A 14,488-nucleotide genomic window follows, 5' to 3' on the forward strand; every position below is an offset into this window, starting at 1 on the left:
GCCTCGTCTGATTGGTCCACAGCGGAGCCCAACCGCCCGCCACGCAAACTTTTTCTAGTCTAGCGGTGAAAACCTCTTTTTAATAATGTTAATTTATGATTTTTTAATCTTTTTTTTTACTATTTTTATCTTTTGGTTGCGATTCCCATTGGGCTGAAGAATTCTTCTTTTGAAACCCAGATCTTTGATTCCAATGTTGCTTAGGACAGTTCAACCCTTCGCCTCACGCAACACACACATACAAACACAAACACACACACGCACACATACAAACACACACTCCCCCGTTTTTTGCTCATCTGTGGATGAGGACGGGAAAGGCGGGCTCCGACGATTCTGGCCCTCTGGCTCAAAAAAGCGAATCATGTAACGTTCGAAAGCGTTTCCGAAAAACGCGTGCGGCCGCAGCAGCCACACTCCCAGTCCTCTGTGCGTGTGCATGGTTTGTGTGCATGTTGTTTACTACTCGGGGTGGCCGGTGAGGAGCCAGCGACGTCGGGGGGAACCCGGGGTATCATGAAGAATAACCAAACACACGATAAACCAAACACAGGCTGAATCATAGGTCCTCGTCATTTTTTCTCCACGTTACAGCGTGCGCTGCCTCTCATTGGTTAAAAAATGGGGGCGGCTGATTTTTTCGGAAAAACGATCGGAAACGGTTAACCCCTATTCCGACGACTGCGACTGGACGTAGCTTCGCGGAGGGAACAAATTCGGTGTCCGCGTCCTCAGTTCTCGCGGCCCCCGCAGCACGTCGGTTTCTATCTTTCGTGCGCAACGAATGGTTCGTTCCATTGCGGGGAGGGGGGGGGGGGGGGGGGCGTCTCTGGCGACGTTGGGATGTTTACAGTAGCGTGGGCCGGCCCTTACGGGGGACCCCTCTCGTGGGAGAGGCCCCCCAAGGCACGCTCTACTGAACAGGCTGGGTGTCTTTTTGTTTCTTGAAATCCTTCTTTTTGTCCGAACCAACGGTTAAACGATCCCATTTGTACCCTTCTGAATACACGTACCGACGAAGGAGGGGTCTCCACAGTAAAACGCGTTGAGTTGTGTAGACGTAAGTGTTTGTTGTAAATGTCACGAGATGTACATTTGGAGGATTGTAAACTAAGCATAGATAATTAAAAGATGATTGCTGGTGATCATGGTGTATTTGATTAGTGTCTTTGTTTGATTTAGATTATTATGACTTGGAACCTGCTATGTATTCATATCTATGTATCTATATAGATCGATCATCTATATCTATATAGATATGTCATTCATTAAACATTTGAATCTTTTTGACATTTTACCGTTTCGTAAACTATATATTTGAGGCTCCACGTAAGAATAACTCAAGAAAGGGGGAAAAAGCAAACATTTTGTTGTCACCTTTATTAATGAATATTAACTATTCAAAGTTCATCCAGTTAACTTTTTTATATTTTTTTTACAAGAAATGATCATGTGATGGAGAGGAGGTAGTTGTATTAAAACGCTGTGAGTGTGTGTGTGTGTGTGTGTGTGTGTGTGTGTATGTCCGTCTGTATTGTCTGTTGTGTGGGTCTCTGTGTGTGTTTGTGTGTATGGGTCCTTTAGTAATGTAAATTCAACGTGGTCAGTGGGGGGGGGGGCCTACGAAACACAAGTGAGATCATTCAGAAGTATTCACGTGTTACCAAGACGACAATATAGGGGGTCTAAACGATCCGGAACTGCACTGGGGTCCATTAATAGACATCAATATACGTTCTGTAGCAGTCACCAACCCAACCAGCCATGACTTCACGGCTGGACACAATCTGGGCCGTTTTCTCTCTCCCTTCTCTCGCTCTCGCTCAATCTCTTTCTCTCTCATTGTGCACCACCACACAGTTATAAAAACATCAAATTAAACTTTAAAATGTCAAATAAAATCTCACGCGGGCTATGCACCATCACATTGTATGTTCAAATATAAAGGGGGGACAATGAAAATGAACAAAATAAACGGGCTGAAGAAGATCACTGACAAAAAAACGAAAAGTTTTCACCACAGTCAAGACTGAATCCCCCACGAAGAAAACTAAAAAAAAAACACGCACAAAGCGTCACGCTTGTTCAAACCGATGCCCTCATCGGCTCTTCTTCCGTTTCTTAAAACGGTTTCGGAAATGTTCCAAAGTGTTCTAGGTGATGTGTGGGGCGACCGTCTTCTCTTTACAACACGGCATGTGAAATCACTGGCTCTTGACCTAAATATTACGTGTAGTGGTTGTTTGTTCTTTCACCCCCCGGATTTATACAAAACATGTTGACGGTTGAGTTTTTTTTTTCCGTCTTTTTTTTTTTTACAGTGAAGAATAAATTAAAACCATAACTCAAAAATCTCCTCTTTTGAAATTGTTTTTTTTTTTGCAAACAAAATGACGCAAAGAAGGTCCCTCTTTTTTTCCGAACTCCGTCGGCTAGTGCAACAGTCAAAGACTAATAGTGGAATGGACGGTGAGGCAAGCACTGAATGTGGAGCAAAGCTACGTCATTCGTCCGTTTGTTTTTTCTCGGCTAAGACAAAAAAAAGAAAAATATTCTACGTTTTTCGCTTGAGCGTCGGATGTAGACGGATGACGTTCACGACGTTCGTTAGTTTTCGTTACCACAGGTTTTTAAAAAATACAATGCTATTGTTTTTCAAAAATGTATCAAAACTTCAACACTGGTAATCGAGAATTGGAGCTAGGATGACATAATGAACGTTAAGTGCATCTAAAGCCATTCTCTTCAACTCCCAACATAACCTATTGTTCAGTATATCGAGTGCGTTACTAAAGGTGCTGGTTTCTTAGAGAACAAATGGTGAAGGTGATTGGTAAATACTCCTTTCCAAATAGTCAAGCCTTCGATTCCTCGCCATGTTCAGAGATGCAAGCTGCAACGTCCTAAAGATGGGGGGAAAAAAAGAAGACATAAGTGCATATCAAAGTACGGCCGGCTTTATTGACGCATGGCTTCCAATAAAGATATCGGAAATCAGATCGATCAATACCAGCTTGAATCATGTTATTGGTGATCATCCTCACAGTAGAGATCGAATACCAAATGTTGATACAGAACTTTTTCCTCCCGTTTGGACATAAGTAGGCATAGTAGAAGTCTCTTCAACGAAGGAATCAATCAATCAGACATCAATCGCCCAATTCAAATGACCCCCCGAGCTCAGAAGTCTGTTTAAAATGTTTAGTAAAACCATACTATGTTAAGGTGAGATGTGTAACATTTTGTGGCATCCAGTAGAACGGACTCGGCTGAAATGGGATATAAAATTCACGAGTTTGTTTTGATTCGTTATTCCTTGAATCTTGCGTTCGTTACTTTAGAAGGATCCCTTTTATATCTAACATAGGGATCGGGTCGTTTTCCACGGTGAGGCGGCAATCTGCAACCTCACCACTAGGTGCCACTAAATCGTACACACTGCCCCTTTAATAATTTTTTTTACATGCTATTTAAAAGGATAATTAAATGGATTAGATTTAGAAGGTACCTGTAGGACTGTAAGAACGGCGTCAGTGTTAGGTAAAAAAGCTGCGGAGGAGGGAAAGAGGAGGAAACCACCGGGTTTATTGATGAAGAGAAAAGCAGTTAACACTTATAGCTAACACTCTATAGAGCTAGAAGGAACTAACACCAGGGTAGGGTTAATTATTAGAACAAATTAAAACATGTATATTTACTACCACACCCAGAGAGTTGGAGAGAAAGTCAGAGAAATTGGGTAACGATGAACCAGGAAACCACAGTTGACTAATTAAAATGTATGAATGAGAAATGAAAGCGAGAAGGGACATTCTCATTGTGGGAAAAACTGACCAAACTAGAAACTGGAAGGGAAAGTGTTGTAAAAGGTTCTCTGTCGGGTCAGATCAGGTATTTATGATCAGTTCATTGGTTGTCTTCTAATCGATTGGTTGTTTTCTAGTCGTCATCCCCCTGATTGCTTATTTCTGTCTTTTCCCCACCCTACAATACAACAGCCAATCAGAACGATGGTTCATCAACATGGAAAAACAATTGCTCCAGAAAGCAGGCCATTGTTGCGGAAACCTGACATTGCCCGACCATTTTGAAAGTGCATGAAAAAAAAATGTGTGCGATGAGTGACGGTTGGCGAATTAAACTTTTTGCCAAATCCTGTCGAAAGTACGGCAAACACATCTTTCTTTTTAACTTATGCTTCAGGCACAGTGCTTTGGCCTTCTTTAAAAATCAAAAATACCATCCGGCTCGTTTAATACTGTCGCGATAGCGGATTCAACAGACCGCACCACATCTGCGGCAGCCATCTTTGCTGTTTACAAAATTGCCTCAAGGGCACTCCTCCTATCAAACCCGGCCCATTTGAGATAAAGGGCTGTGATTGCAGGAAATCTGTCTGAACAGGACTCCGACATCAGATAAAAATCGAGTTGGCAGAAGTCTGGTTCCCAGGCTATAGGCACTACTACAAATATTAAATATTCAAGAAGAAACGTGACTGCTAAGTAGTAGTCCGAGAATGCACCCTTTAAAGGTGCAAGTTGTCTGAAGACATTACACATTACATCATAAACGTGGACCATCTTGAGACGGTAATCGTCTATGTGGTGCGCTGGGCACTTTCATGAAACACATTTCCCTGGCCGGTGATTATTCATTGGAGCCAAATCCAAAACACAATTAAATGTAGTGCACTGCCCGGTGTGTGTATATATATATATATATATATATATATAAGACAACGCCAACGAATATTGCTGTGTCCACGAGGAAGCCTCAGTGCCTGCAGATTACGTCTATAAGCCTTTTTTTCCTTCCTTCCTTCCTTTTCATATCTGAATGACCGTCGCTAACGCTACAGCTAGGTGCTGCCTACACACACCCACACACACCTGACGTCTAAACCACGGCACGACACACCGCTAGGTCACCACGACACAACACCAAACACACAAAGTAATCTACCAGGAAACGCATAATTCTGTTATTTTTTCCTTTTGGTCACCCACCGGCCAAAAAAACACACATGCCCGCGTGTGTGTGTGTGTCCCCCTCGCTCATGCGTGGTAGTAAGCCTTCGCGCTCTTGCCCGCATGGGGTGGGGGCCGGCATGTGATGATAGGGTGAGGGGGCACCCTGAGAGAGAGTGGGTGGAGGAGGATGAACATGAGGCACATTGAGGTGAAAATGACAATAGCAATGTTTTTATGGGGAGATATTGGCAGACGACTTGCTTTGACGCTTTTTTACGTGTTGCGTTTTTGCTGTGATACTGAGAATTTTTTTTGAATTTGAAATGCAACAATGAACACAAGTATTTCTGCCTGTATGTAATTTTTCTCCCCTTCTAACAATGAATAACTTATCAATGTCCTTGTTTCATATATATTTACAGATTAACATTCTCTCATTACATCTTATAAAAAGGGGGAATAAAAGCTAGCTCCGGCTAGCTAACTAGAGTGTGTTGTTGTTTAGCTCCGTGGTCGCTACCATAGAGTCTAAACTCGTTTCTAGCGTTTTCCACAGCCCTCCTGCAACTTGATAGGGCTGTTAGACCCGCACCTGTCTGAGATTCCTCTTTTATAGCGAGACTCTCGAGCGAGGAGTTCCGCCTTGACCTCCGTTCATTTTATTCCGCCATGAAACAACATAAAGAAATCCAAATGGCGTCGGAAGTCCTGGTGAGGAATCCCGCAAACTACAACCTCAACTTGGAAATGGTAATTTTCTCCCCTAACACGCGCCTTCTTCTTCTTGATTTCTTTATGCCGTTTGGCCAACAATGTATGTGCATAACCGCAACCAACTGCAATGGAGTTAGGTTCGCCAAACACACAATAGGGGGGGGATGCCAGACTGTAGCAGAGCCTCAAGGGTAGTATGAACGGAGCCACGCGGCTTTGGCGCGATTAGTACACATCTACGGCGTTCTGCGTACACTCACAGCACAGCCGAGCCTCAACTCAATTGCAGCCTCCACGATTCAATTGTGAAATGGACACTTAATGATACGGTGAACTTTACGTCGACAAACGATGGGTGTGTGAGCCCCCATGCTGGAGGGCTGTGAATGGGGTGTTGTGGGGGTAATGTACTGTATATAAAAACAATTATGATGACATGTTTGTATTATTTTGTACTCACCAACTGGCCCGCACAGCTTCAATGTCACTCACTAGGTTCTGTGCCAAACAAATGCCAAAAATCTGTGGAACGGCGGAAGAAAAGAGGTGAGTTGGCCGCCCTCCACCATGTTTGCCTGTGCTGTTTATTCAAAATGGAGATTCATGCTTTCACACGGGGCAACGCATTTCACTCCGGTCCCTGGTCACTGAAAAATGAAACCAAAACCCCCCAAAAAACTGCAGAGACGAGTAAAACATTTAGAAGAAAAAATAAACACAAAAAAATGAACCGTTAATCCGTCTCCTAAGTCATAAGTATAAATAATACTACAGGCCGCGCTTCGCGTTAATTCCTCCTGAGCGATCTGTTTTTCCTGAGCGATCGTCGACGGGTTAAAGTAACTCGGCCGTGAATTGCGTGTATTTTCCATTTCAGGCATTGTCGACAAACGCACAAACAACAAACAACAGATCAACTCTAGGACCCAACCCAGGTGTCCTGACGAGCGATCCCCCTGGGGTGCACACACACCTGTAGCAGGGCCACGCCGATGAAGATGCCCGCCACCAGCGTGAGGTTATCCTGCAGCCACTTCTCAAACTGCGGCACGCAGCCCTTCACGTTGATGTAGTCCTTCTGCTCGGCGTCCTGCAGGCAAAAAAGAGGCTCTTCGTCATCATCCTCATCATCATCCGCCACTGCTCTCTCTCCCCCCCCCCCCCCCCCCCTATAGCGCCCCCACCTCGCAGTGACATAAGAGAAACGATGACACTTCAAATAGGATCAGCTGACGGGAAATCCTGGTGTCAGCCGCAGCAAAGGAAGGACTTCTCGAGAATACACGAATACAAATAGGAATACAAATGCAAAACTACTATTGCAAAACTACAACTGATATACTGTGTGTGCGCACACACACACACACACACACACACACACACACACACACGGGTGCGATGTATACACTAAGGCACAAACAATTTCAAAAATAGGCACACCTCTTAAAGTATTTACACGCACGGCATTGCCTAGTGTGCAGATCGGCCGCGCAGGGGGACTCAGAGGGCTATGTGTGAAGGGTTCCTGTGCGGAGGCGGCTGTTATGGTGAACCAGAGAAACATCTGGGAGGTGAGTAAGGGCCGGTGTTTACCCATGGCTGATTAATTTCCCCTTCCTCACGTGAAGAGACTCCCATGTCAAGGCAGTGGAATGCAAGGAAGCCAATGTCCTCCGCCTTAGCGTTGTCAAGGCCACTGGACTGCTTATGTCTGTGTGGTCCCCGCCCATGTTTTGATCTACAATGACCTGTTCTGTTTTCTGCACACAAGAGTATAGGACTCCCATTGTAACACGTAACCAATGCCCTACTTTAAACTAGAGCCCTACTTTAAACCTAAGAGTTATGTGTCGGCTTTACAATATTGCTTGAACTCAATCCTTGCTTTTTGCAATATTTCTTCGTATAAGAAGAAAGGGTGTGTGTGTGTGTGTGTGTGTGTGTGTGTGTGTGTGTGTGTGTGTGTGTGTGTGTGTGTGTGTGTGTGTGTGTGTGTGTGTGTGTGTGTGTGTGTGTGTGTGTGTGTGTGTGTGTGGGAAACGTTTCCTGGTCGAGTCTATCGTTTTCCACAACAGTGGGTACCAGATGTTTAAAATGTTGTGTGCGATCGTCGTGTTGTGTGCAATCGAATGATGCATAACGACGCATGAGAGAGAGAGAGAGAGCGAGAGAGAGAACACTTACCGGTTTGGCTCGTATGTCATAACCACACTGTGTATTTATCACGTCCTCCTAGAGATGGGAAGAGGAAAAACAGCATTTACTCAACCAAGTGAGAGCGACGCGTCCATTTAGAATACATTACCATCACCACGACGTGTTAGTTCTCACATGCGTCGGTTTGTCCCAGTGGTATATCATAAGCAATTACATTGTGTCAACCGCAGTGATGTTATGTAATGGTAAAAACAAAGTCGATTCATCGATTGTATAACAATAAATGGTGTCTGCCATGATAATTGCCAGATATTGCGTCGTGAGTTCAACTTGATGGATAGGATATTGCTGGCCAGGGAACCAGAGGAATCTGCGAGCTCATGATTAATTTGCCCCGGCATATGGCTCTCCCCCCCCCCCCCCCCTCCCCCCGGTTCAGAGCTGGCATTGGTCCGGCCAATCACCACGGTAACCTTTTCAAACAAGGTTCAGTCATAAGTCATTTATAAGCTTTGAGTTAATGATGACCCGATCATTAACAAAACATGGATACACATAAGTACCATGATGGATCAGCCTACCCGCTCCAGCGGACTGTACCAACTGGCAGGCGGACCTGTCCGTTATACATCTAGGTGGATTCTCCCCTTGGTGATGTCACCATAGGGTCGATTTGGACATGGCGTGTAATGGCTAATCTACATCATCCCACCGGGTCGTATAATATGGGACCTTTGACGTAGCACTTACAAATCATCTACAAATGAACGTTTTGTTATCGATGAGTTAATCCTTAACTAAAGGTTTATAAAGGACTTGACCGACTGAACGACATTATAAAGGGGTTACCATGACAACAGCTTATTTAACATGGGGCGGGTTCGATATGATGACTCTACAACGGAGCGCCCTGGCCCCTATGGGAGGGCAGTTTAGGCATTTTTATACATGACCGAGATGGCTCAAGATGGTCAAGCGTTTCATTTTCCCGCTTGGTTCGAAGGTCTTTCCGATTGTGTAATCTTTTGGTCGGTACCAATTATAGCGTCCCTTGGAAAACGACAATTAACTGAGGGGTTTCAGACCGATATGCATTTGCGCAGCGGTCTGGTGAGGTCAGGGAATGACATTGCACCAGCCCCGTACAAAAGAACCAATCAATGTCATAATTGCTGAGGTTCAAGATATTTATACTACCGTCAAAGAATTTGGATTGTCCAGAACCCCTTCATTTGTTTAGATCTGTGTTCGCAGACCTGTGTGTGTGTGGGTGTGGGTGTGTGTGTGTGTATGTGTGTGTGTGTGCGTGCGTACCGCTGGGTCTTTAGTGCAGCAGGAGAAGGGCACGCCGCACTTCTCGCGGCTGGGGTTGGCGTCGGTGCAGTTGAAGTAGATGTTGAGGTTCCAGTCGTCCGGACCAAAGGCGCCGCAGCAATCCCACTGTAGAGGGGGGCCGGGGGGGGACGGTTAGAGGACGGTGAGAGGACAGAACCACAAAACCGTCTAACCGGGTCCCCCCCCCGGGGGGGGGGCGAGGGGGACCCAGTTAGACGGTGAGCGGGCCAACCAACAGAGCCACACAACGAAGCACACAACGGCTCTATCTCTAGAGATGCAGGATAAGATAAGAGATAGGAGTTCAACTTAAAGAGGACATGTTATACCACCGGGTATGAGTGAGATCTAGGTGGACACGCCCACTTGTGATGTCAGAAGAGGCAGATTTTCTAAATGGCTTGTAACGGCTAATCACACTCACACCTGGTGGTGTAACATGTCACCTTTTAAAGTGAAGGGCGGGAGAAATCTTTCTTCTAATAATGTTCAGGGTTGTCAAGGTGATCTAATTACACTCTCAATTGATTCCCTTCCTTTCCTTCACCTTCATTTAGTGGGCGGAGTCTATTTTTCCTCCTGGCGACATGAACCAATGACCGTACACACATCGTTGCCATGGTAGGGACCAATCAGCGTACAGGAATCAATCCCAGATGGGGAACATTTAGGAATTGGGTGTTGTTGACCCGCAACTTTGGTCCAGGAATTCTCTCGAATCTCTTCCTCACAATTCTGGATGCACGGCCCATTATGTATCCACCGCCATTATAGCATTGTGTATTTTGTACTTTTTTGCACATTTATACTTGTTTTTATACTCGTTTTACTCTTATTCCATTTGCAACATGGTGTTTGCTGCTGCTGGAAGTGCAATTTCCTGAGGGAACCTTCCCGAGGGATTAATAAAGTTCCTATCTATCTACCCCTCTGCGTCTCGTCACTGTATGACCCCCACTCCGACTTACGTATTCCTGGGTGAGTCCACTCTAACATATTGCTGGGTGAGTCTACTCTAACGTATGTATTCCTGGGTGAGTCTACTCTAACGTACGTATTCCTGGGTGAGTCTACTCTAACGTACGTATTCCTGGGTGAGTCCACTCTAACGTACGTACAGTATTCCTGGGTGAGTCCACTCTAACATATTGCCGGGTGAGTCTACTCTAACGTATGTATTCCTGGGTGAATCCACTCTAACGTACGTATTCCTGGGTGAAGTCGATGAGGTTCTGCAGGTCGATGTCGTCCCGATACGCCCGGATGTTGTTGTTGATGAACAGATTGAGCTGGTCCTTGATCCAGTCCTTGAACACGAAGGCCAGCACGCCCGTAGTCAGCTCCAGGAAGAAGATGATTCCCAGGAACACCGAGAACTACGGCAGGAGAGGTCAGTTCAGTTCAGTACGTCTTCGATTTAGTTTTTTTTAATTAATCGCCATTTTCAGAACAATTAGAATTAGAATACACTAATACACTGACTTGTTTTTCCAGCTTTTTCGATGCCACAACGTAAATGTTTTCCTTTTTACTAACATTATACCATTAAAATAGTTTTGCATCATAATTTATTTAAGGGCTTTAGGCGTTTAAAGGGGCACACTTATATTTTTGGTCATAACTGATCACTAAAAATCTGATGGTGACGGAATTCAACGAATATTCACATTTTACATAGTAGATTTTGTTTTGTTTGTACATATAACCAACCAAAACAGGCTCACATACCCCTAGTTGGAAACCACGCACTATATCATGCAATTATTATTATTATTATTATTATTATATGATTTATAAAGTGAATCACGAAGACGGGGTCTTGAAACAATGCGTGCTGTATCTCAAATGATAAATTGTTTATATACACACAACTCTTGAGTGGGTGCGACGACCTTAGTCAGCCCTCAGAAAGCACCCATAGCACCCAAACATGGTTTCACTTGGTTCACTTTCACTTCTCTCTCTCTCTCGCTCGCCCCTTTCTGAAGGACTCACAAACTTGAGCAGGAAGGTGTTTTCCCGCAGTGCTCCGATGCACCCAGCGAAACCCAGGATAAACATCACGCCCCCGACCACCATGAAGAGCCAGACCGGGTCGAGACCCCCCAGGTCCGTGATGGACGAGATGTTGGATAGCACCCCCTGGGTCGCAGGGTGGGTGAGGAGGCACAAAGAACACAAATCCATTAGGTGGTGGTGGACGTTTCACTGACATTCATTACTGAATGTGTTTCACAGCACAGAATGGTAGGCCTCTCTGTGAGCTTGTGTGTGATTTTGGTTCTGTAACGAAAGGTTAAAACACTCACCTTTTCACTCCATGCCCACAGTCCAATTGCAACCAAGGCCATCCCCAGTAGCTGTGGAAACAACCCGGGCATGTCGAATCAATTAGGAATAGGCTTGGATCATTGCCGTTATAAGCCGAGCTTATGTAATTGCCTATAAACGTGGGCTATTTGTGTACTTTATTCTATTCCAGCAGCGCTACTACTATTCAGTGTTGGGTGTTTCAAACAATACATGACTATATCTTCACCTGCATTGTCAAGATGACCAAGCGGTAGAACTTCTACAAAAACGACACGGAGGTCCTTCAATAGTCAGACATTGTATTTATCATAACAAAACCCCATGTCCTGTACCGAATTTGTATAATTTAGCACAACTAACTTTAATGGATATGTCAGGGGGAATTATAAGCGTGCAAAATCCTTTGGCTGCCTGTCAGCCTGCGACAAAAGCCGATTACATCCAACGGTGTCTATCTCTCAACCCGACCACTGTGCTGCCCCTATACATGGCGATCGAATACAATCGAAATACTAAAATCAATACACCAATCGTACACCAGTTGGAATGCACCGTTCGCCAATGACAAATAAAAAATCGAAGAGTGGATTGTGTCATACGTGAAAGACTAAAACGGGCCTCACGACAGCCAGCCCATCGCCTTTGCCCATGTAATTGTGCCCATCCTGCAGGCCTGCAGAGGCGCGCACAGAAGCAGCTCCGCTAGAAATACACTTACCCAAAACAGGATGTTGAATCCAAAAATGAAATATTTGATGCAGCAGCTGACCTCGTGGCCCTTGTAGTGATTCCCCGTCATGTTTGAGCATCATTCGTGTACACGGTATGCTCGTAGAAATCCGGCCCGACTACAGGCTTTGTGCGCACCGAGGAACAGGTTCACCGCCTCGGAGGCTCATCACCACCAGTGCAGGATTGCCCGGTTTTCTCCGGTGGAAATGAGCCGGACCACGCACGAAACGAAACTAATAATCCATCGATTATACTCCTATACTACCATCAATACCTGTGTAACAGCGACGACGACGGCGCGGTCCTAGAAAGGATCCATTATCTGGATTTTCCCTGGCAAGATGCAAATGCAATCGCACCCACATAGGTTTTAACGGGACCTTGTTTGTTGACCAGGATTGGTTTGAACGCACAATGAAAGACTCAGGCGCCGGCCAATCAGATTGCCGGGTTGGCGAGGGGCTTCCTGTTCCCAGGCGGCAGAGCGGCAGTCATAACAATAGGCAGATACAAATAATGATTATGACTATATAATAACTAAACATAGCAATAGCGATGTTAATCCCTTTCGGTGCTTTTTTTTTATTAATAAGAAGTATGCTTATTAATAGAGAATTGTTGCATTGTTTTTTTTATTGTAACTGTCATATACTCTGTTCTAACAGACGGGCAGCCTGTTGATATTTGGTTTGGTTGTATTTTGGAGATCAAATCACCAAGACAATTATTATGTTTGACTATTAGTGTGCTGGCAGATCAAGGAAGTCAAGACAAGACACAAATACACATTGTACACATACACCCTTTGAATCCAATAGAAGTGATAATAGTAAAAAATATGTCATTGTTAGAGTAAGGGGTTTTATTATATGGGGGGGGGCACTGTCCTCTATGTAGCCCTGATTCTAGACCTATACACTGATCAGACCCCAGAAAGGCCTCAGTCTGTGACCAGGGCTGCGGGTGTCAAGGTGGAGGAGGGCGGCGGTGGGGTCTGGGTGTCGGGGTGAATCTCCCTGGGGTGCACGCGGTAGAGCACCAGCAGGGGCTCCCTGGGGGACCCCCGGGGGCCCAGAGAGTACAGGCTCTGGGTGAGGGCCTCGTGAAGCACCAGGCTCCCCCCCTCGTCGGTGTAGCGGAGCTGGAAGCCCACCGACGCCGCCGGCCCCAGGCTGATGGACCCCGGGGCCAGACGGCCCATGAGGGCGCCGGCGCGGAACACGTCGTAGCCCGTCGGCGGGCGGCGGTCCAGACGCAGCCGCCTCTCGTCCAACGCGACTCCCTCCCCCCCCCTGGTGGTGGTGGCCGGCTGGGGGGCGGCGGCGTGGGTGAGGCCGTGCAGGGCCACGCTCACACTCAAGGGGGAGGGGTGCAGGATTTTGCGGAACAGGACCAGTTCTGCCCCGCCAGGGAACGTGGACGGGTCGACACCGGTGAGGTTGAACCAGATCCAGCCGGGAGGCGCGCCCACTCCACCTGAATGCGGGGCGTGGTTAAGAAAATCTATTTAAAGATTGTTTTCGAAATTTTACATTGGATAAACAGTCCCCGATTTAGGACAATAACATTTAGTAGCATTGGATAACACAAACATTTTAGGATTTAGTTAGGATTTTAACTTTTTTATTCGGTTTTTCTTTTGGGGGGGAAGATACCTCTGCGTCCTGGCCAAACCCCTGGCTACACTTTTTTCCGCCTATGTTTTTAGTTTGAAACATTCTGCCAATGACAATAAACGAAACCACAACTTGGATCGATTACCAGGGACGCTCCGAAAGCTCTGTACCAGCGTGCCGTCCTCATCCTTCCAGTCCTGCGCTTCCAGCGTCTCCAATAGTTCATAAATCCGCCTCATGTAGGGATGCGGCCTGGCCTGGTGATGGCTAGCGGACACTTTGTCGATGTGTAGCATCTCCAGAATGGCCTTGTTCCGCTGCGGGTCGCTCTGCCTGCTAACCTGTCGCTCGACGAACAACAAAGCCGCGACCGATTCTATTAATAATGATAATAACATAGAGATCAGTGTTGCGTTGCAAATTCCTCCTACCATTGTGTATTTGAAAGTGATCGTTCAACGCCTGCGACTGTTTCGGCCTGTGTTTTGTTTGATTTAAAAAAAACGGTCAAGAGATATCCAGTTTGGGTAGAGGTAGAGGCTTGGTAGACTGGGAGGGAATCGAACCAGGTGTTAATTGGTGTAAACAGGGAACTCCATGAGCTGTCATATCTGGTGGACAACCACCACAGTGAACTCCTGGAATTTC

The 14,488-nt window shown here is 45.8% G+C and overlaps 2 protein-coding genes across 4 annotated transcripts; both read right to left on the reverse strand.

Moving 5' to 3' along the window:
• Positions 1–1,346: 1,346 nt before the first annotated feature.
• Positions 1,347–12,617, reverse strand: tspan5a (tetraspanin 5a). 3 transcript variants are annotated; one of them, XM_056575850.1, is made up of 10 exons: positions 12,211–12,617; positions 11,489–11,539; positions 11,175–11,321; positions 10,385–10,555; positions 9,159–9,284; positions 7,872–7,919; positions 6,661–6,777; positions 6,148–6,209; positions 3,509–3,549; positions 2,814–2,903 (listed from the first exon to the last, which is right to left on the reverse strand). In XM_056575850.1, exons 1-9 carry the CDS (start codon positions 12,289–12,291, stop codon positions 3,537–3,539), a joined length of 816 nt encoding a protein of 271 aa, XP_056431825.1. In that variant the 5' UTR covers positions 12,292–12,617; the 3' UTR covers positions 2,814–2,903; positions 3,509–3,536. The 3 variants fall into 3 exon arrangements, with proteins under 3 accessions (XP_056431823.1, XP_056431825.1, XP_056431824.1); XM_056575848.1 differs by lacking the exon at positions 3,509–3,549 and having other exon boundaries at positions 1,347–2,903; XM_056575849.1 differs by lacking the exons at positions 2,814–2,903; positions 3,509–3,549 and adding an exon at positions 3,557–5,136.
• A 194-nt stretch (positions 12,618–12,811) lies between these two features.
• LOC130370159 (uncharacterized) lies at positions 12,812–14,355 on the reverse strand. The gene is made up of 2 exons (XM_056575861.1): positions 13,986–14,355; positions 12,812–13,694 (listed from the first exon to the last, which is right to left on the reverse strand). Exons 1-2 carry the CDS (start codon positions 14,272–14,274, stop codon positions 13,165–13,167), a joined length of 819 nt encoding a protein of 272 aa, XP_056431836.1. The 5' UTR covers positions 14,275–14,355; the 3' UTR covers positions 12,812–13,164.
• Positions 14,356–14,488: the final 133 nt, after the last annotated feature.

This window comes from Gadus chalcogrammus, chromosome 17 (assembly GCF_026213295.1).
Source record: "Gadus chalcogrammus isolate NIFS_2021 chromosome 17, NIFS_Gcha_1.0, whole genome shotgun sequence".
NCBI classification, from domain to species: Eukaryota; Metazoa; Chordata; class Actinopteri; order Gadiformes; family Gadidae; genus Gadus; species Gadus chalcogrammus.

Coding starts and splice junctions, on each gene's coding strand:
- tspan5a (XM_056575848.1), bottom strand. CDS start 12,291: ATGACGGGGAATCACTACAAGGGCCACGAGGTCAGCTGCTGCATCAAA. Junction 6,778..7,871: donor ATGACATACGAGCCAAACCG/GTAAGTGTTCTC, acceptor TTTTGCCTGCAG/GACGCCGAGCAGAAGGACTA. Junction 2,904..6,147: donor GAAGCTGTGCGGGCCAGTTG/GTGAGTACAAAA, acceptor CCCCATCTTTAG/GACGTTGCAGCTTGCATCTC.
- LOC130370159 (XM_056575861.1), bottom strand. CDS start 14,274: ATGGTAGGAGGAATTTGCAACGCAACACTGATCTCTATGTTATTATCA. Junction 13,695..13,985: donor GAGCTTTCGGAGCGTCCCTG/GTAATCGATCCA, acceptor ATTCAGGTGGAG/TGGGCGCGCCTCCCGGCTGG.